The sequence below is a fragment of the Spea bombifrons genome, chromosome 2 (assembly GCF_027358695.1).
Source record: "Spea bombifrons isolate aSpeBom1 chromosome 2, aSpeBom1.2.pri, whole genome shotgun sequence".
Lineage (NCBI taxonomy): Eukaryota > Metazoa > Chordata > Amphibia > Anura > Pelobatidae > Spea > Spea bombifrons.
This window is the reverse complement of record NC_071088.1, coordinates 18,916,260-18,933,368: the sequence shown is the minus strand read 5'-3', so window position 1 is coordinate 18,933,368 and position 17,109 is coordinate 18,916,260. Positions and strand designations below refer to the sequence as shown.

Below are 17,109 nucleotides of genomic sequence, written 5' to 3'. Positions count from 1 at the left end.
TAGTGGGGTCCACCTTTAATTTAAAGGGGAAATACATTTAACGCATGAAGCAGGGAAAGGCTTCCCATCGCTAAGGAAATATGCTTTTCTTCACCCAGGTTGCTCATCAAGGCTGCAGTTCCCAGTTTCCAATTCTAGTTGGTAATACAAACGTGTTTTATCAATTTTTGGTTTATGGACCCATTTTCTACATTTGAAACAAAAATAAACTAGTAGTACTAGACAGAGAGCAGTTTGATGAAGCAGTGCCATTTGCATGGAAGTTAGGAATAAACAGCAGTTCTGATAAAAGCGGTGGAAGCGAGTGACCCACTGGAGCGTTCAACTGGTTGCCACCTGGACTGTGCCATATTTATCATTTTGCACCACAAATGCTATTTACACATAATCCCCATACTTGCACTGTTTGAAAATTACTTCTTGCTCATTCTTTCACATAGAAGGCACATCTACTGTGAAGTTTTGTTGTCTGGATTGTTAAATGTTTTATTCTATTAACACACAGCAAGTAAACAAAACAAAGCATTAAAAATTAAGGGGGTGTAATAAAGAGAAAAGTGATACACTTCAATATAAGAAAACATTTTCGATATCAGTGAGACTCTCCTGCAAACCTTATCATTCAGATGCTATGTGATTATGTCATTATATACCAACATATTGGTCAAAATCCAAATCGCATCATAAAATCAGGGGCTCAAAAGTCTCAGCCATTGATGAACTGTAAACTTGTACGGGTATATAAAACATCAAATTACAGATCACCTGTAAACCCGTTCTCAAACAGAAATGTTAACGTGTATATGTCCACTGCATTTTCTGCATCCAGTTAACTGGCGTCTCACTAAAACACACTTATCCAAATGGTAGCCCTATCTTCTGCAACCCCCTAAAATCATAAATCCTGCAAACCTCATATTTCTAACCAACCATTATGATTACAATAAGAAAACTTTCAAGTTATCATATATACAGCTTAACTGGATAAATTACAACTCATTTCTTTCCAACAAAAATGCTTGAAAATATTACAATTTATTAAAGTTTACAAATCCACAGTCATTTAAGTATTCTAAACTATTCAGTAAAGAATACATATGATTAATGCGCCATTCTTGTCACTGCTGTGTAGAAAGATTATTAAAGAGAACCTCATGTACCAACTTTGTAACAATTGGATTGCCACATCTTGATCCGATTCCTCAGAAGCTTATTGGTCACTACACCGTATAATGGGACTGTGTGTCTGTATATTTTTATACTATCCAATAGAAATGGAAAGCACATGTATTTATAAAGTGAAAGTACCGTATTCAAGGTCCCCAAAAGGCACACATTAAAAGCCCATTAACAAAGTACCTGTCTGAACCAGGGTGAAATTCTGATAACAAAGAAGGCCGTCTTCTGAGCTGAGATGACTCCAAGTGAGACGACCGATATTCAGGAATAGAAAACTCCTACAAAAAAAAAAAAAAGTGTGTTTAGAAGTGGTAAGTGCATAAAATAATATTAAAAATAAGGGCATATTATGACCAGTCACTTCCTACAAGCAATATTTTAATAGCACCAAATCAAGCGTGTCCCTCATCCAAATTCTAGCTAGAGGGATTAATCATTCAGCATTGGGTGACGAGAGCCCAGCTTCTGTCCGTGAGTTCTTGATACAATCTTCAGGGGTCCAATGGATGTTCCTCTTAATGGCTCCACAGGCTTTGTGTTTTTCGTATGTAACATATATGTGCTGTCAATACGGTACCTAGCAGTGTGTACCAAGTAGATTTTTGAAGCAGAAGAGCAGGAATGTTTCCTGGTTGTCTCTTAGTTGCGGTTTTACCAGTTTGGTTTATAGGCACAAGGAGTAAATCTAATGTTTGCTATGGTCGTAGGTTGCCTTTCCTGGCAGGACTTCAGACAATAAGCCAACATCAGATGCACCATATGCAAAGTAACAAAGGCGCATATAGTGCTACTTTTGCTGTACTACATGGCTTCTGAAAGGACTTTTAATGCCATTCGCAACACAAACATATATGATTATGGTAGATCATGTGTCAAAAGGGTCATAAGAAGTAGTTTCTCAAAGAGCAGACGTAATGGGTAAGTGAATACCTGGGTGAAACATAGCAATAAATGCTAAAGTTACCATTAATGTAACACTTTTACAAATATATATATTATAACCATAGGACAATAACAATACCATACATAAGTCGGGAGAGTGGCACACCAGAAATTACTAGGTTATATAAGTCAACTAACTTGTTTAGAGGAGTGTGTGCCCTTCTATAAGGGAATAAAAGCAAGCATTTAAAACGTATGCTCATGAAGCTTCCCACAAGCAATCATATTTATATAGAAGTGAAGGGTGCTGTTTAACACAAAGTACTGCAGAGTATTAATTTCTACACCTATATAAACCTGCTTGTTTCTCTCTTTTCTCGAGTATTACCATTATTACTAAAACTTTTCTGCCAATATCTCGTCCTGGGCGTACATATGCAGTCTGCTTAAATAAGGCTCACAGAGAACACAAAGTGAGCCTCAGCAATCCTCACATAGAGCGTTTCGTGCAAGTTTTGCTTTATTTCTTGTGATTTTCTGAGTAACACACTTTCAAAGACGTCAGAGCTGCAAACAATAACGTGAGCAGCTATTATTAAAGGTCAAAGGCCCTTGTATGCATTATTGGATGAATCCGGGGGGGGTCTCCTACCTGCTGGTGCCGGCCGCTGGAGAAGCTGTATTGCACCGGATGAGACGAGTAGCGACTCTGCTCCGTGCTGAAAGCACCTTGATTAGGATACCCCGAACTGGACATTATGAGCGAAGACTCCTCACTGTACAGTGACGTCAAACCCAGAGAACAGTCATTTTTTTTTCTTTAAAGAAGCCACCTAGATGGTAACAGAGTGGAAGAAAACAAAAGATTACTAATGTGAAAGACAATCATCACAACACGGGAAAGCAAGATAAACAGTGCATACGAAATACAGCGAGTGATGCCAAAGCGCAAGCGGCTCTTCCCCGTCAAGACAAACGGTACAAACTTTTACTACGATATTCAAATATCTCTCACAGTACGTTAACATAGCAGGATGTTTGGCAGAAGAGCTTGCAGCACCTCGATGGATAGTTTACAGTTATTGTCGTTATACAGAGCAGTTCAAATAAGTGACTGCCACCAAACCTATTTAAAGTGCATTAAAGCAACACATCAGTGTGGATATGTTAGGTACCTAAATGCTTTAATCAGGATTCCAATAGCAGATACAAAAACAAAAAAAGGGATCATCACCAATTTAAATAAAATAAATAACCCTCACAGTTTAGTAAAAAAAAAAAACCAAAAAAACGACATTTAGCGTTTTATTAATGTCCCAGGCAGTGTTCTCACCCGAGAACGCATACTAAAGTACTTTGTGCGTTTAACCCTTAGAGTACCAGCTCGATACATGGTTCATAGCTGCTCAAAAGGACAGAAGTGTCAGATTTGTGGGTTTGCATTTCAGAAATTCTTCATCAATAAAATACAGAAGGAACCTTTGAAATAGTTCAAAAAATTATTTCTGACAGTTTCACTTTTATCTGATAACTTGCACACAAAAAGTATATTCAGATATTTTAAACATCAATCTTCAATTACTATATTGATGCCTTTAGCAATGAACTACAGTGACAATTGTAACAATAATACAATGAAAGCCCGGAACAAGGAACTTTTACAAGCAGCCAACACATCACATCATTCATCAAGTCTACCTAAACACACAAGCAGAAAAATAGCCTGGGGAGACTCCAACAACTACAACAAGGACCCCACTTCTGTTCAACTCCAGTAGATGCTCCACCAATGATAATATCCAAGTAACCATGAAATGCCTACCGTAACTCTCACAACCATCACTTTACATAAATACACCAGTAATCATTTACTTTAATGTACATAATAGCTGCACTGTCGCTTTACATTTTCTAAAACAGGACTTAAATATATTCGCGTCTATAAGGGAGGGGATCAGGGGCAATAAACTGTACCCTTTGTCAACCAAACCTAAGGAGCCATGTTTGACTCTTACATTTGAATACACATGCTGGATAATATATAGATTTATATTTCAGTAGACCCTCAATCATTGGCATTTCATATTGGCATCCGTAAGCAGAAACTCTATTCTTTGGGATTTGACCACCTTTCATTATTTATTCCCCATAGTACAATTATAAAAGGAATTCATCCAGGGTGGAGGTACCAATGTATATATATACACAATGTCTGAGAAAACATGACAACCACGTCTTGGAGGTAGAATGTAAACGATGAGTACTTCGCTATCACTTTAAGACTCTTGCAGATATTATCCAAGGGTAGTGTGCAGAAACGCGATTATGTCAATGACTTATTTTGCCATTTTTTCTACATAGCAGCAATCATCATACCTTCAGCGGAAACATGAAATCCTAGTGGAGAAAAGCCGAATCCATTTATTTATTAGATGTGGAAAAAAAACACTCGATAGATAGATAGATCGATCGATAGATATGGGCAAGCAGGTCATCTCACACATTGCGCTCCTTATGCAGAGCCCAAGTTACTCCTTTTAATTGTTTCATTGTTACTGTTGTAACCTCAGGCTTTAGCAGTGTGCCAGATTTCAATAACCGTAATCATCTTATCACCTGGGAATTGATACTTTTTGGCGACTGTTGTGTTTCAGTGATCTTAGTAAAGGGGTGTTGCATATAGGGGGTTCTGCAGAATGCCCATATTTAAATTTAAAGGGACACTTTAATATGTATTCTTCCCCAGTGGGACAGTCAGGGGCTGTGAAATCCCATCGTAAGCATTAGATTTACTAAAAGGCATATTTAAAGCATTTTCAGGCAGTAAGTGACTTTTTGGTTTTGAACATGTAAATAATGCATATTAAAGCACTTTAATTTGCGCACATTGTTGGCGAGGTTGTTTGGTGCAGCAGACTGTCCCACTTGTCACACAACACAAAAGCAGGCAATGATAAGGTTTGCCATAGAAGCTGACAAATCATCTTACAAAAACTTTATGGTAATCAAATCAGATAAAAAGGATGACAGATCTGCCAGGGTATATCTCTTTAACAAAGAGTGCAATTTAATGACGGACCCCCCAACAAAAATAAATTATTTTCTAAAATGATACGTATGCGTCACTATGACAGGCAGTTTATAATACGGTACCAGCAAAAAGAGAAAAATGACGTGGGACCGACCATGTAAAAGCCAAGTCCTTGCAGAAAATAAATATTTCTCCCAGCCCAGAAAACAGATTGTAACGGTTCCAAGCATCTCCATGTAAACAGAACACTTAATGAGAGTGGAGGTTTCACGTCACTTCCTATGCCGGGTAAGGAGAAAAGATTGTTGGATTAAGACAGCTAGCCCTTAAATATTTGCACCTGTAGCAACTTACAAAAATAAGAAACTTAACAGAATTTTTACATGACATCCAAAAAGCACGCTATAGTAAAATACCACAGTTGTAATGGCTGTGTTAAGCTATAGCTGGGGAAAGTCTGATGGAGCAAATCTGATTGCATGGAGGCCACATACATATTATGCGTCTAATCTAGGATGGTAGCCATCAACAACATTTAGAGGCTGACAGAGTATACGCTCAGGGAGGTAGCATAAAGAGCCAGCAGTTGAGCTTTAGGACCCTTGTTGTCTGCATTGTACCTGGCATTTAGCTGGCCCGGCTACTAGTCATGTGGTGGTCCAGATATCGACAGACAGCACAATTTATTTGCTGCTCTAGATAATTGTTTCTAGACATAATTGTTTCTTTTCGTCCATGTAACCCTAATATCCAGCACCCCTTACAGCTGTTAAGTGACACATTTTGCAATCGTAGGCTTTAGAAAGATATTGAAATAGTCCTCGTACTATAAGAATCAAAAACGTATCTGGCTTTGTAGTTATAGGATGCAATGCGAAACAATTTAAAAACAACATTTAAAAAGGCGAAGCTTCAGTCATCCAATTGATAGTTTGAAATGAATTCAATAAAAACGCTGGGCCTTGAGGACTACAAATAAACCCGGATGTCTGTATAACTGTACTCAACCAACTTGAACCATTTTCATTGAGCCGACTGAATATCCTGGTTGGGACTCAAATATCCTGATGCGGTTGCGGTTCTCTGAAAAATAAGTTTGCCATTCCTGCTTGTATCAACGTCCCTATGGTCAGGGGATAACCTCACAAAATGTATTACACGGATCATATAGGCAAGGACATGCAACATTTTCTCTATCAATAATGAACAACGAAGGATCTCTCACAGCTAAGTTTCAATCTGAGCATCTGAAATTTAAGAACAATTAAATACTTTTAATATGCTTTAATAGAAAAACAGTTTACCGACTCGTTAATCCGTATCTGTTTTGCGTCGTCATGAATTGGCGATGAATTCAACGGTGGTTCTTATGCCAGTGTCCACTTATCACAACATAATGAGCCACGTATTATATAACTACATTTCTCCTTGCTATGCTTTCCTGCGCTTACAATGAAACAGCTTTTTCTCTCAACATCAATGGGTTCCTGTTGTTATTTGCACGGATTATGTGCGGAGAATGCTCTAATTTAAGCATGGCACTGCCCACTCGCCGAGACGGGCAGCATCAGCACCCAAATTCCTCCCCAGCAATCATGTTTCTCCAATGACCCATTAAGCTTAATTTTTATTTGTCGAGTCTCATATTATCGGCCCAGTACCAATTTTAGTCATTATCTGATCAGAGTAAACAGGCCTATAGAACTTGGCGTGGTGAACAGCCAGACTCACTGGAGAATAGGTTTGATGGAACAAAAATGGAACAATCTTAAAACGAGGTATTTAATGCCCTGTATTCAATAATCTGGTCTGTACCACGACCAGCATTTGTAAATTTGGTTCATGAAATGCGAACAGTAGCCATCCATCTGCTCATAGGATTATTATTTACTGTATATATTTTCCATCGCTGTACAATAGGTAAACGTGACATAAGTTGTAAATAACAAACATATGACTAACAAGAGGTAAGGAGGGATGCGGCCATAACTGCCTATATAGTGAAGAAGGTAGCTGCTTATGACTAAGCACAGTTTGTGCGAAACGCGTCAAGCCTTTTTGTTCATGTTTCTGTTCTGTGGCCCTCCTTGATTTTATAGTCCACGGACATTTAATAAAATAATTTTATACATTCATGGACGTCCTCGTGTGATGCTGGTTTGGAACCTGGACGAGGTCCTTTTGGCGCTACAGCACCCAGCTACGCTTTGATTTATTATTTGAAATGATATTGGGATTGTAGCCTCTCAATTTGTCTCTTTTTATAACATGAACACAGATTATAGTACGTAGAATATGTGTGATACTTAAACACGTATGAAATCCTTTGATCTATACATACAGGGCAGGATAACTATTGAAAAGTTAAGAGGCAAAAAACTAATCCAGGAACTAGAAAAAAAAATGTCCAATGAGCTCAAGATAAAAGACAAAAGACACAAAATGTTAGCAACCAAACCATAAAAAAAAAAAAAAAATAGAACTAGGAGCCATGGCCACCCGACTCCCAAAGATTTGTTCACCAGCGCATATTCACGCATATAAGTATATGGCAACAAGTAACTAAAATTGGAAGATATACATAGATTAATCACAAACTAGAGAACATGTTTGAAACATTGAGGTGTTCAAGTACCGTATCAAAAGATTAAAAATCCTGCACTACCGGCCGATTCATAACACAAAATAAATTTGCCATCTTTGTATCAAGCAACACAGATCAGTCAAAAGACAAACCACAACACTGGGATCCCTCCAATCACATGAGATAGAAAACAGAAAAATACAGGATAATATCAATATTTGTTATTGCAGAAGGTTTCATCCCTGATCCACATCCATGAAGATTCAACCACACGGCACGGTTCTTTCTCCACTCCTAAATAAATCAACTGTCTATCCAATCCCTCGTCATTATAAACTCTGTGTCTCTGCTGTATAGTTTATGCAAGGAAGGTGTAGGCTTATCTCTGATCCCTCTCAAAGTTATCCTTCAGGTGGTGAATGTTCCAAATATTTAATGTTCAAGTATAATCATGTCCAAATTTAGGACAGGTGATCATATTCAATTTTTTTTTTACAAATACATCTATGCATATTCGCTTCTCAGATGGATGCTGAAAAAGGAGACAGTGATAGTAACTGTTGCAGGTACGGGTTACTTTATACATTCTTTGGCATTAGTCTTTAAATAGTCATACATCCTTCAAAAAGCATCAATGTTTCCCAAAGGAAGTAACACAAAGGATGGTAAAGAGCCTATAAGTGCATTCCCGTTACCAAGCCTATGCGTACTCTGAATAATCAATAAACTGGATGCCAAGCTGATCTGCTCAACTAGCCAACCTTGTAGTGACTCCTTTCATAATCTTCACATCTTGGCCCTGAATGTACCACCGCCAATTAAAAGAACTCCGCACCTAAGCTCCCTGCTCAACCTACACATCTCCTTACCCAACAGATTCCATAATCTCCCATGTTTGGAATTCAAGGCATTTACCGGCCCTTCAGACACCTTTAAAATGCTCATCTAATATTAAACTGTGAGATTAATACTGTATTTGGCTTCTCCATCGCTAGTTACATTTATTTTGGAAGTGACTGACGTCCTTCACACTCACAAAACCTTAATCACATTTCAAGGTGTGATGAAGAATTGATGAAACAATCCAAGCTGGCTTCCCGTGTTTTAAAGAAGTCACTCAGCAGCTGTTTTCATCTAAATTGGGCCACAGGCCTGCTTACTAGCCCAATAAGCCAGGGTCACGTAAAAGACCTGAGCCGCCTCATGGGGTTCCAAAGCCCCAGGTAGGCTAGGGGACTTCATGAAATATCTGGTGTATCAATGTCAACAAACATTTTGACATGACTGTTCTCCCAAAGGCCTACATATTATAACAGAGAAGAGGTTTACACAGAGGTGCTTTAGAATGTGGAAGTTAGGGAGTAGTTTAGAGTCAGACGTGAAGCAGGAATAAGAGGTGATGCTCAGTAATGGGAAGCAGTAAGTGAAGTTTGAGAAGGTGGCTGAGGATGGAAATGTTAAAGGAAATATATGAGTTGACCAAGATTCCTGAGAACCGCTTCAAACATTCTCTAAAACCTACAGGGCAAAAAAGGCATATTCCGCGAAGCATGATCCTTTTATCTACAGAAAGCACATCCCAGCTATGGATGAACCTGGTAAAGGGTGACTTGAGAGTCAAGTTTTGGATGTGAACTTGGGAATGACCAAGAAGTGGTTTGTGTTTCTTCCTCCTCAGGCTACTCACAACTGGCAGATATGTACCCAACATGTTGGATATCCAGTCTATCCCTAATTATTGGGAAAAAATATTCTAGGAGCGGAATCATGATCTGCACAGAATGCAAAAGCTGAGGATCCTTTGTGGTTCTATAATAACCAATACAGGGTCTTCAAAGTCTACTCTTGAGCATCAAATGATTTCTCGTTAAGCATTTAGTCACCCAAGCCCTCTGAGCTGTGCTTGCAGATCCCAGGGACCTGAATGATCTGCTTCCTGGTGTCGGTGTGGCTAAACAGCAAACACGGGTCTCCCTAGTGAATGAGGCCACATTCTGTCTTATAAGCCCTCACCTCGTTTAACCAGGACGTATAGAAAGGCTGAGAGCCATACAGACAAATTTAGCTTACACCTATACATACCAATATCACAAGGCACTATCAGGGAGCTACACGTAAAAATACAGGAGTCATGGCTGCCCAGGCCTGCATAAAACAAGGAACCTCCAGCTTCCAGGACCGCTCTCCCAGGATCAGTAGGCTGCCCCAAGCCTAAATCCTTGCCCGGGTTAATCCTCTCCTATTGCCAAGGCCCAGCCTTCCTAGTCACTCACCGTCTCTCCGCCTATCCGTTTCCGGCCTTGTTCTGAGTCTTCTGCTGTTGCCTTTGCCCTTATGCCCACCGGATCTGTGTCCCAACGCTCTCTCTGTCCCAAGGCTCAGCCGGTCAGGAGTCGCAGCCTATCCGCCATTTTGTGCACCTCCTGCCTCAAACCTCCTCCACTTCCCCGTTCCGTACAACCCACTAACACAAGTCGTCTTCCTCACTCAAGCCCACGACCATGTCTCGGGGAGTACCGACCCTGGCTGCCCCAAGCGGGGGTATGTGCCACAGATCGCGGGATCTCTCCGGATCTCCCCACCTCCTCTTCGGACTGAGCAGTCAGCCGCGCACGGTCCTGCCAGGGCACAGTACAGAGGTGTCCGGGCTTCTCGGTGAGACGCTACGGGTGGATACCGAAGGGTCCGATATTGGGGTAAACCTCTTTCAGTGGGACACGACGGCTGTGACGGCAACCGAACCATGAATTTACTGCAGTAACAGGCGATTATCGTACAGCCCAACCAGGACCTGCGGTGCAGCGCGACAGAACCCGAGCGCAACTGCTCCGGCAGCCTGAGTGGGCGGAGCCTGGTGCCCAGCTATTACAGAGTGTGCGGTAGCAAGAGATTTGTGTGTGAAATATTACATGACAAACCGTGTCTGACAGTTTACGCACATGTATAGAGACTTAATGCTGCATGTACTGTATTTACCAGAATAGAAGCCGCCTCCATTTATAGTGTAAGCCTTGATATGTTTCTATTTAAAATAAATAAATAAAACAACAGCATGATTGTGTTTAACCGTAAGTGACAACTGCAGAAATGACGTCAGATTAAGCTGCGATGCAATCTGCTAAATACTTGCAAAAAATAACATTTATAAAATTACTTTCAACTATTAATGCAATTGATACAAATATATGAAAACTGGATACACATTGCCTAAAATTTCCATGCTTATTTATGCTACCCCTACAATGAATTACACTCATTTATAGACCGGACATTCTAGCACTTTTACAATAGGACAGTGAAAATGAATAACAACATTAAATATTAACAATATACAATTACAATAAGGCATAACAGGAGGAGAGGGGCCTGCTCCCGTTGTCATCTTAATTTATATTTTCCTTGCACAAAAATCTCACAAATTGAAAGAGCAACTCCAAATGATACAACTGTATTAAATAAACTCTACACACACACTAAGCTTCCTGTATGCTCTGGATATGCCACCTGTTTGTGTCATCTAAGCCTCCAAAACTATACACCCTCTCTCTAACTCCTTGTAGATCCAGCATGAAGGAAATGGATATGATGTCACTTCCTGCATGCAGGAACAGATTGTAAGCTCGTTTGAGCAGGGCCCTCCTCACCTGTTGTCTCTGTAAGTCAACTTACAGAGTTACACTGTTACATACTACTTGTTATGTCCTGTCTACCCATTGTCCCGCGCTACGGAATTTGATGGCGCTATATAAAACAATAAATAATAATAACAGTATGCAAGATCAGCTGAGCAGTGTTATCCGCAGCTAGCAACTTTTAAAGTGTGGCGGGCCCAGCTCACGCCGCCTGCAGTATGCCCTGCACAGCTTTCAGTACAGCCTGCATACTCAGTCTCTTGGTTCTGCATCAGAAATGAAATAACCATTCAGCCTGCGCAGGGCCTGTTAAGATGGAAGGATCGGATGTCGGATTTCTTCCAATGGGGGGAGAAGCTTATGGTAAAGTTATCAGATCTCCACCTGGACACATTTAAAGGTGACTTTATCCATGTCGTTTTCACTGAAAGTTTGGTCTGGGGCAGTTATTTCCCTCCTCTGCCTCCCACAGGGGTATCTGCTGCCTAACATACATACCAGTGTCTCAGGATGTCCCCCCCTCTGATATTAGTCATGCAGGAGATACGCAAGGTCACCAGTCATCTGTGAGTTGGGACATGTGAGTTGTATCTATCACAGTAACGCAGGGACAAAGTCTCTAAATAACGGGCTGTCCCGTGAAAACCAGTACGTCAGGTGATGCCCCTTTATTTGCACCTCAGTATATTTAACCTCTTCATGATGAGGGACATTCTATGCTTGATAAAGCAGGTCGGTCATAATGAGATCTGTAATTCCACAACATGGGGACCTTTGTGTGGGTTACAATTTACCACCACTTATTAATCCATTTTTTTAGGAAATATGTATTAGTATTTATTTGTGCCCCCCGAAAGAAATGACATGGCAGCCAACATGTGCACTCAGGAGCTGCAACAACCGCCATTCAGGACATCTGGTTAGTAATTTCATTTGATGCCTGGTCTTCCTGTGGTTGCATTTAATGCTGCATTTAAGCCTTGTCACGGTCACTGGTGTCCAGACGCATATCTGTCCCTAGTGTAATAACACAACCAGTTAAAAAAAAATTGCACTGATGCAGTTTCCTCAAAACCATTGTCCTTTGCTATTTTCATCCCATACGGTAATTTGAATAAATTGGATACATTTCACAAGGAAAGCTTTATTATTTTGAAGCCTTCCAATCCCCCACCTACCCTCAACAATCACTTGGATACGTCTGAAAAACGATTCCAGCCAACGTTAGCCCCACAATTCATGTGCTGTTGGTAACGTATTTAAATTGTATGTGACCGTATTGGTATTACTAATTATTATTATTATTATTATTATTATTATTATGATTATAAGCGCAGTCGCGTTTCCCATTGCTAATCGGAACATCAAGCATGTGATCTTATCCCTGAGCAGTTGCATAGGCAGACCTTTATAATTCTCACACGTGGAACCCTTTTCTCTAGTCGTTTGTATCCAGCCGGAAGTGGAATGAATAGTTCCTTCCGGGATGCTGGCGGTTCTGTTTCTTGTAGTGTCAGTGGTGTTGTGGCTGGTGTGTAGCCGCTGGAGGGATGTTCTCTCAGGCCGGGCGCTCGACTCGTTGGCCGGGGTCAAAGCTCCGCTGCTGCTCATCGCTCACCCGGATGATGAGTGCATGTTCTTTGCACCGACCATCCTCGGCCTGCTCCGGGAGCAGCGCACGCTCTACGTGCTCTGCTGCTCCACAGGTATGAACAGAGGAGCCGAGCAGCTCAGCGTTCGGTGTTCTGAACCCCCCCGTAGCCGTATATATCCTGGCTGCAGGCTAATCTGTCTTTGACTTTGTTCCATTTTTTTCTGCAAATGATGGCTTACCGAGAAAAGTTCGTTTTATATCTTTATTAAGCGTTTTTTATTCTATAGAAACGGATCAAAAGAACCGTTCAGCTCCTGCCGTCTGCCCATTTTCCCGATTTAAAGATTTAGTCAGTCCTTGGTCTCGTCTTCTTCGACTGAGGCTCGATGAATGCCTACCCCATACATTTCTTTACTGTATTAGCCTCTGCCACTTCTGCTGGGAGGCTGTTCCACTTACCTTCCACCCTCTTCACTTCCGATCATTTTTTTACCTAGAGAACACAGAACTTTCATACAGAGATAGTTTGATGTGTATGGCAGATGTTTATGTTGCAAAATAAAGGACATTATTTCATTGGTGACTTTATGCAATATATTGACTCCTATTGTTTTTTGTATATTGTTTAATTGGAGGTATTTACTTATGTAATTTTAAGTTTATTTGATCAGTTACATGTTCACCCTGGCCTTGGGAGTATGGCCTTTATGATATGCTTTATTCCATGTCCTGCTGTGTCTTTAGTTACTATTTACTGATATATATGTATCGACATCATATTCCATAGCACTGTACAATTTAGTTACCATGTATGTCATTGTCCCAAATATGGTGCATACTTTCTGTACATATCTTCACATTAACACCATTTTTACTCAAAATTCTATCAACATTTTATTTATCTTATCGATGAACTTGGGAGGTCCTCGATGTGGCATCGGCAACGCGACTGCTTCCAGTCCATGCGTTTTGCGTAGCCATCAGTCAGTATACCAGTTCGTGCTAAAAAAAAAGTTTACAATACCTCCAAATATAGTATAGATCAGATGGTAGCATCGCTTCGAAACATTCTATTGCTTTGTAGCTATTCATGCAAACGTGATGATTTAAATGTTAATTATATATATTTTATATATACTCTTTTCCCCTCTGCCTTCAATTCAGGGATGGTTTGATGTTAAGTAATTATCACCAGTCTTTATGCTGACGCTGGAAATCACATGCAACAAAATAGTCAGCTTAATATATTTATTATCCTTAGGTAATTACTACAATCAAGGACACATTCGTAAGAATGAGCTGATTCAGAGCTGTTCTGCTTTAGGAATTCCTCCTTCCAATGTAATGATTATTGACCACAGGTAATTATTTTACACCAGCACGATGCAGGGCAATTCTATAGAGCATCTAACTTCATATGTGCGTGTTGGAAGTCTCTTAAACATATTCACTTTTCACATCATTTTGCGTTATTTTGTGATGTGAGAATTAAATATTGATGATTTGAAAAATATTGTTAGCTGCATTTACCTGGTGGGATTGTTATGCAGAATTAAAGGACGCAGATAACGCTATGTACTCATCTCTCTTCTTATCAAGTTATAGTGCCATGTGACAATGTGTGGGGTCAGGGTTGGTACTGATATAGTTCCGATTATGCTTGTTTGCCATCGTGTTACATCTTAAATATAATATTGGCATTATAAATCATTTATATTACCTGTTTCTAATCCAAAGGGCTTTGATAAAAAGCACCGAACATCAATCGGCTCTCCATCTTTTTCAATACCTTCATCACCGCTTTCTTCGAAAATGCAGTGGTTGTTGGGCGTATACCTAATGTTTGCCCCTGTAGCTTTAAAGCCAGCCCAGTGCTATCTAGCCCTTACAGACCTGCCGCTTCGGATGACCATATTGGCAATGTTCTCCAGGACATATATACGTTTCACGTGTCGCTGACTAGCACGTGTAAAGTGCTGCCCTGCCGTATGTGGAATGTATGAGTGAGTAATGGATCCCACTCTGCAAGTTTGTACAACCCGCATGTTGTTTGTTGAGGAAGCACTTTACATATGTCCTGGAAAACATGGCTGACATCACTCTGTTGCCACCTAGACCAACCCAACTCATTTATGTCGTACACTGGTGATACCATCTATGCAAGTTAATTGTTGATGCTAGAGTGAGAGTCCCTCCCTGTTTTTAAATTTAATCTTAGTTTGTGTAAACTGTTGCAGCCTTACTTACTCATTGAAAACTTACATCTACAGAAACAAGGATGGCATATAGCAGGTTGCCAAACTAAGGCGCTTTGCTTCTTTTCGATTACGGGAGGGAATCTAGATGTTGGAAGCAGAATTAAAACATTTTTTTCTAACTCATAGTTGTACACCGCTACAGAATACGGTGGTGTTATATCAAACAATAATAGTTCACTCAGTAAGTTTGCATATTAAAGCAAATCTGTGTACACCTCTGTAATTAAACATTGAGACTGGTGCCCGTTCTAGAGCATTTATAGAGCCGTCTTGCTGATTACATTACCCGAGTAGTACGGTAATTTAAAGCTATATTTCAGTCTTCATAATTGATTTTATTTTTGTGCCCGTCCTCATGAATAGGATGCACTAGAAACAGATCATTATATAGATACATCAATGTTCTGCACATTGAGTCTGTTCTCTGCCCCAGCCCCCCTTCTGGCTCACCAGTGCACAAGCAGGTGGTAATCCCAGCCTGCCAGGCCCAGAACTGAAGCATTTAAGATTTCCAGGAGGTGTAAGGAGACCCCCCTGTTCACAGATGAGATGTGTTTGATGCTCCCATCATGTATTTGTTTGATGAGGTAGCAGATTGTACATTTCAATTTAATGGTTCAATTAATATCACCTGTGTGTCCTGCTTGGAGATGTCGCTTTGTATTTACTTGTTTCCGGGCATTTGCTTTACGCTTGTGTACAGCTGCATGTTAACCATTAGACACTGAGCAAATTCAGATTTTTTTCCGAGCCATTGCTTTATCAGCGTTCTTTCCGGCTCGCTGACCATCAGCCAAGAGAGTAGACCCGAGTCCCGGACTCCTGGATTACGAGTTCTGTCGCTGCTCTAGCCCCATTTACACAACCATTTATAGCCATTTATGGCTATTTTTAAACAACTGTTTGAAACAACATACTGTTGTTTGCTGTTATAATGGACTTTGCCTGAAGGTGCACTTACTAAATCAATAATATGCGTTTCAGGGGAAATATTTGTATCCCTTCTGATTGCTTGTGCTGGGCACATGACCATGAAAGAATCACTGGAATAGGTGGGGATCAAAGCCTGTAAAAGGTTCCAGCCACACACGATTCTGGTTCAGCTTATAGGGTTAATGATGTTATTTTAATTTCCAATTTTAAGTAAAGTTCTAAGTATGACATCATCAGAAACAGTCCTTTTGGTTTCTTGGGTGATTTGTGTGCACTTAGAATAATATATTATAATAAATATGTTGTATCATATCCCTAACATTTGAAATAGCCAAAGAGGGAGATGTGGCTAGGTGTCGGGGCTTTATCAAGATGTTTTATGTGCTGTTGTGACAGCTGCGTATACTGTTTTTTGAGGGGATTAATGCATTTTACTTACACAATTTATATTATATACACATTTTTATTGTTTTTAAACTCGTTCTTATGACTTTTTGGGCTCTAGAGCAAACATACAAACTCATACTCGACTCATACACTAGGAAAGAGGCACCTGGGAGATATGTAAAACATGGCACTCAGTGATCTTGTAGGGGCAAAATCAATTCATATTAGGAACAGAATGATTTTCAAATGTAGAAGACCACTGATGTGTAAATCCTTTGGCCGCTGTTGAGAAGAACACATTGATTGTTATACCAGAAATGTTAAATTATCTTTTGCCCTGATCTTTGTATATAAAATATATATTAGGTGGGATTAAGTTTTATCAACGAGTTTACTTGACATTAATTATGCTACTTGGCATAAATATATCAGTTTAGCACAAAATTATGCAATCATAAAATGTATGAGTATGAATATTACCCAACATTTTTTGGTTATTTGCAATGTCTTCATAAATATAACCTAATTTACAGATAATTCTACTATGATTATGATGCGTTTGGTACTGTACTATAGTAAATGACCTGCCATTTGTTAAGTGGAAAGCAACTTCATAGAATAAAGGGAGA

The 17,109-nt window shown here is 39.9% G+C and overlaps 2 protein-coding genes across 6 annotated transcripts in view; one reads left to right on the top strand and one right to left on the bottom strand.

Annotated features, from left to right (window-relative positions):
* NCOR1 (nuclear receptor corepressor 1) overlaps window positions 1–10,456 on the bottom strand; it is a 57,789-nt gene extending 47,333 nt beyond the window's left edge. For 3 of the 5 annotated variants that reach the window (XM_053456992.1, XM_053456995.1, XM_053456994.1), the window contains exons 1-3: window positions 9,950–10,456; window positions 2,714–2,894; window positions 1,360–1,457 (exon numbers count right to left, since the gene is read on the bottom strand). In XM_053456992.1, the coding sequence (XP_053312967.1) occupies window positions 1,360–1,457; window positions 2,714–2,818 (203 nt within the window). In that variant the 5' untranslated portion in view covers window positions 2,819–2,894; window positions 9,950–10,456. Of the gene's footprint in view, window positions 1–1,359; window positions 1,458–2,713; window positions 2,895–9,758; window positions 9,917–9,949 lie in introns of those variants that run through there. The other 2 variants (XM_053456996.1, XM_053456993.1) reach the window with 2 other exon arrangements.
* Window positions 10,457–12,788: 2,332 nt separating this feature from the next.
* Window positions 12,789–17,109, top strand: part of PIGL (phosphatidylinositol glycan anchor biosynthesis class L) — a 46,964-nt gene continuing 42,643 nt past the window's right edge. The window contains exons 1-2 of the mRNA XM_053456991.1: window positions 12,789–13,014; window positions 14,164–14,263. Coding sequence (XP_053312966.1) covers window positions 12,795–13,014; window positions 14,164–14,263 — 320 coding nt within the window. The 5' untranslated portion in view covers window positions 12,789–12,794. The remainder of the gene's footprint in view (window positions 13,015–14,163; window positions 14,264–17,109) is intronic.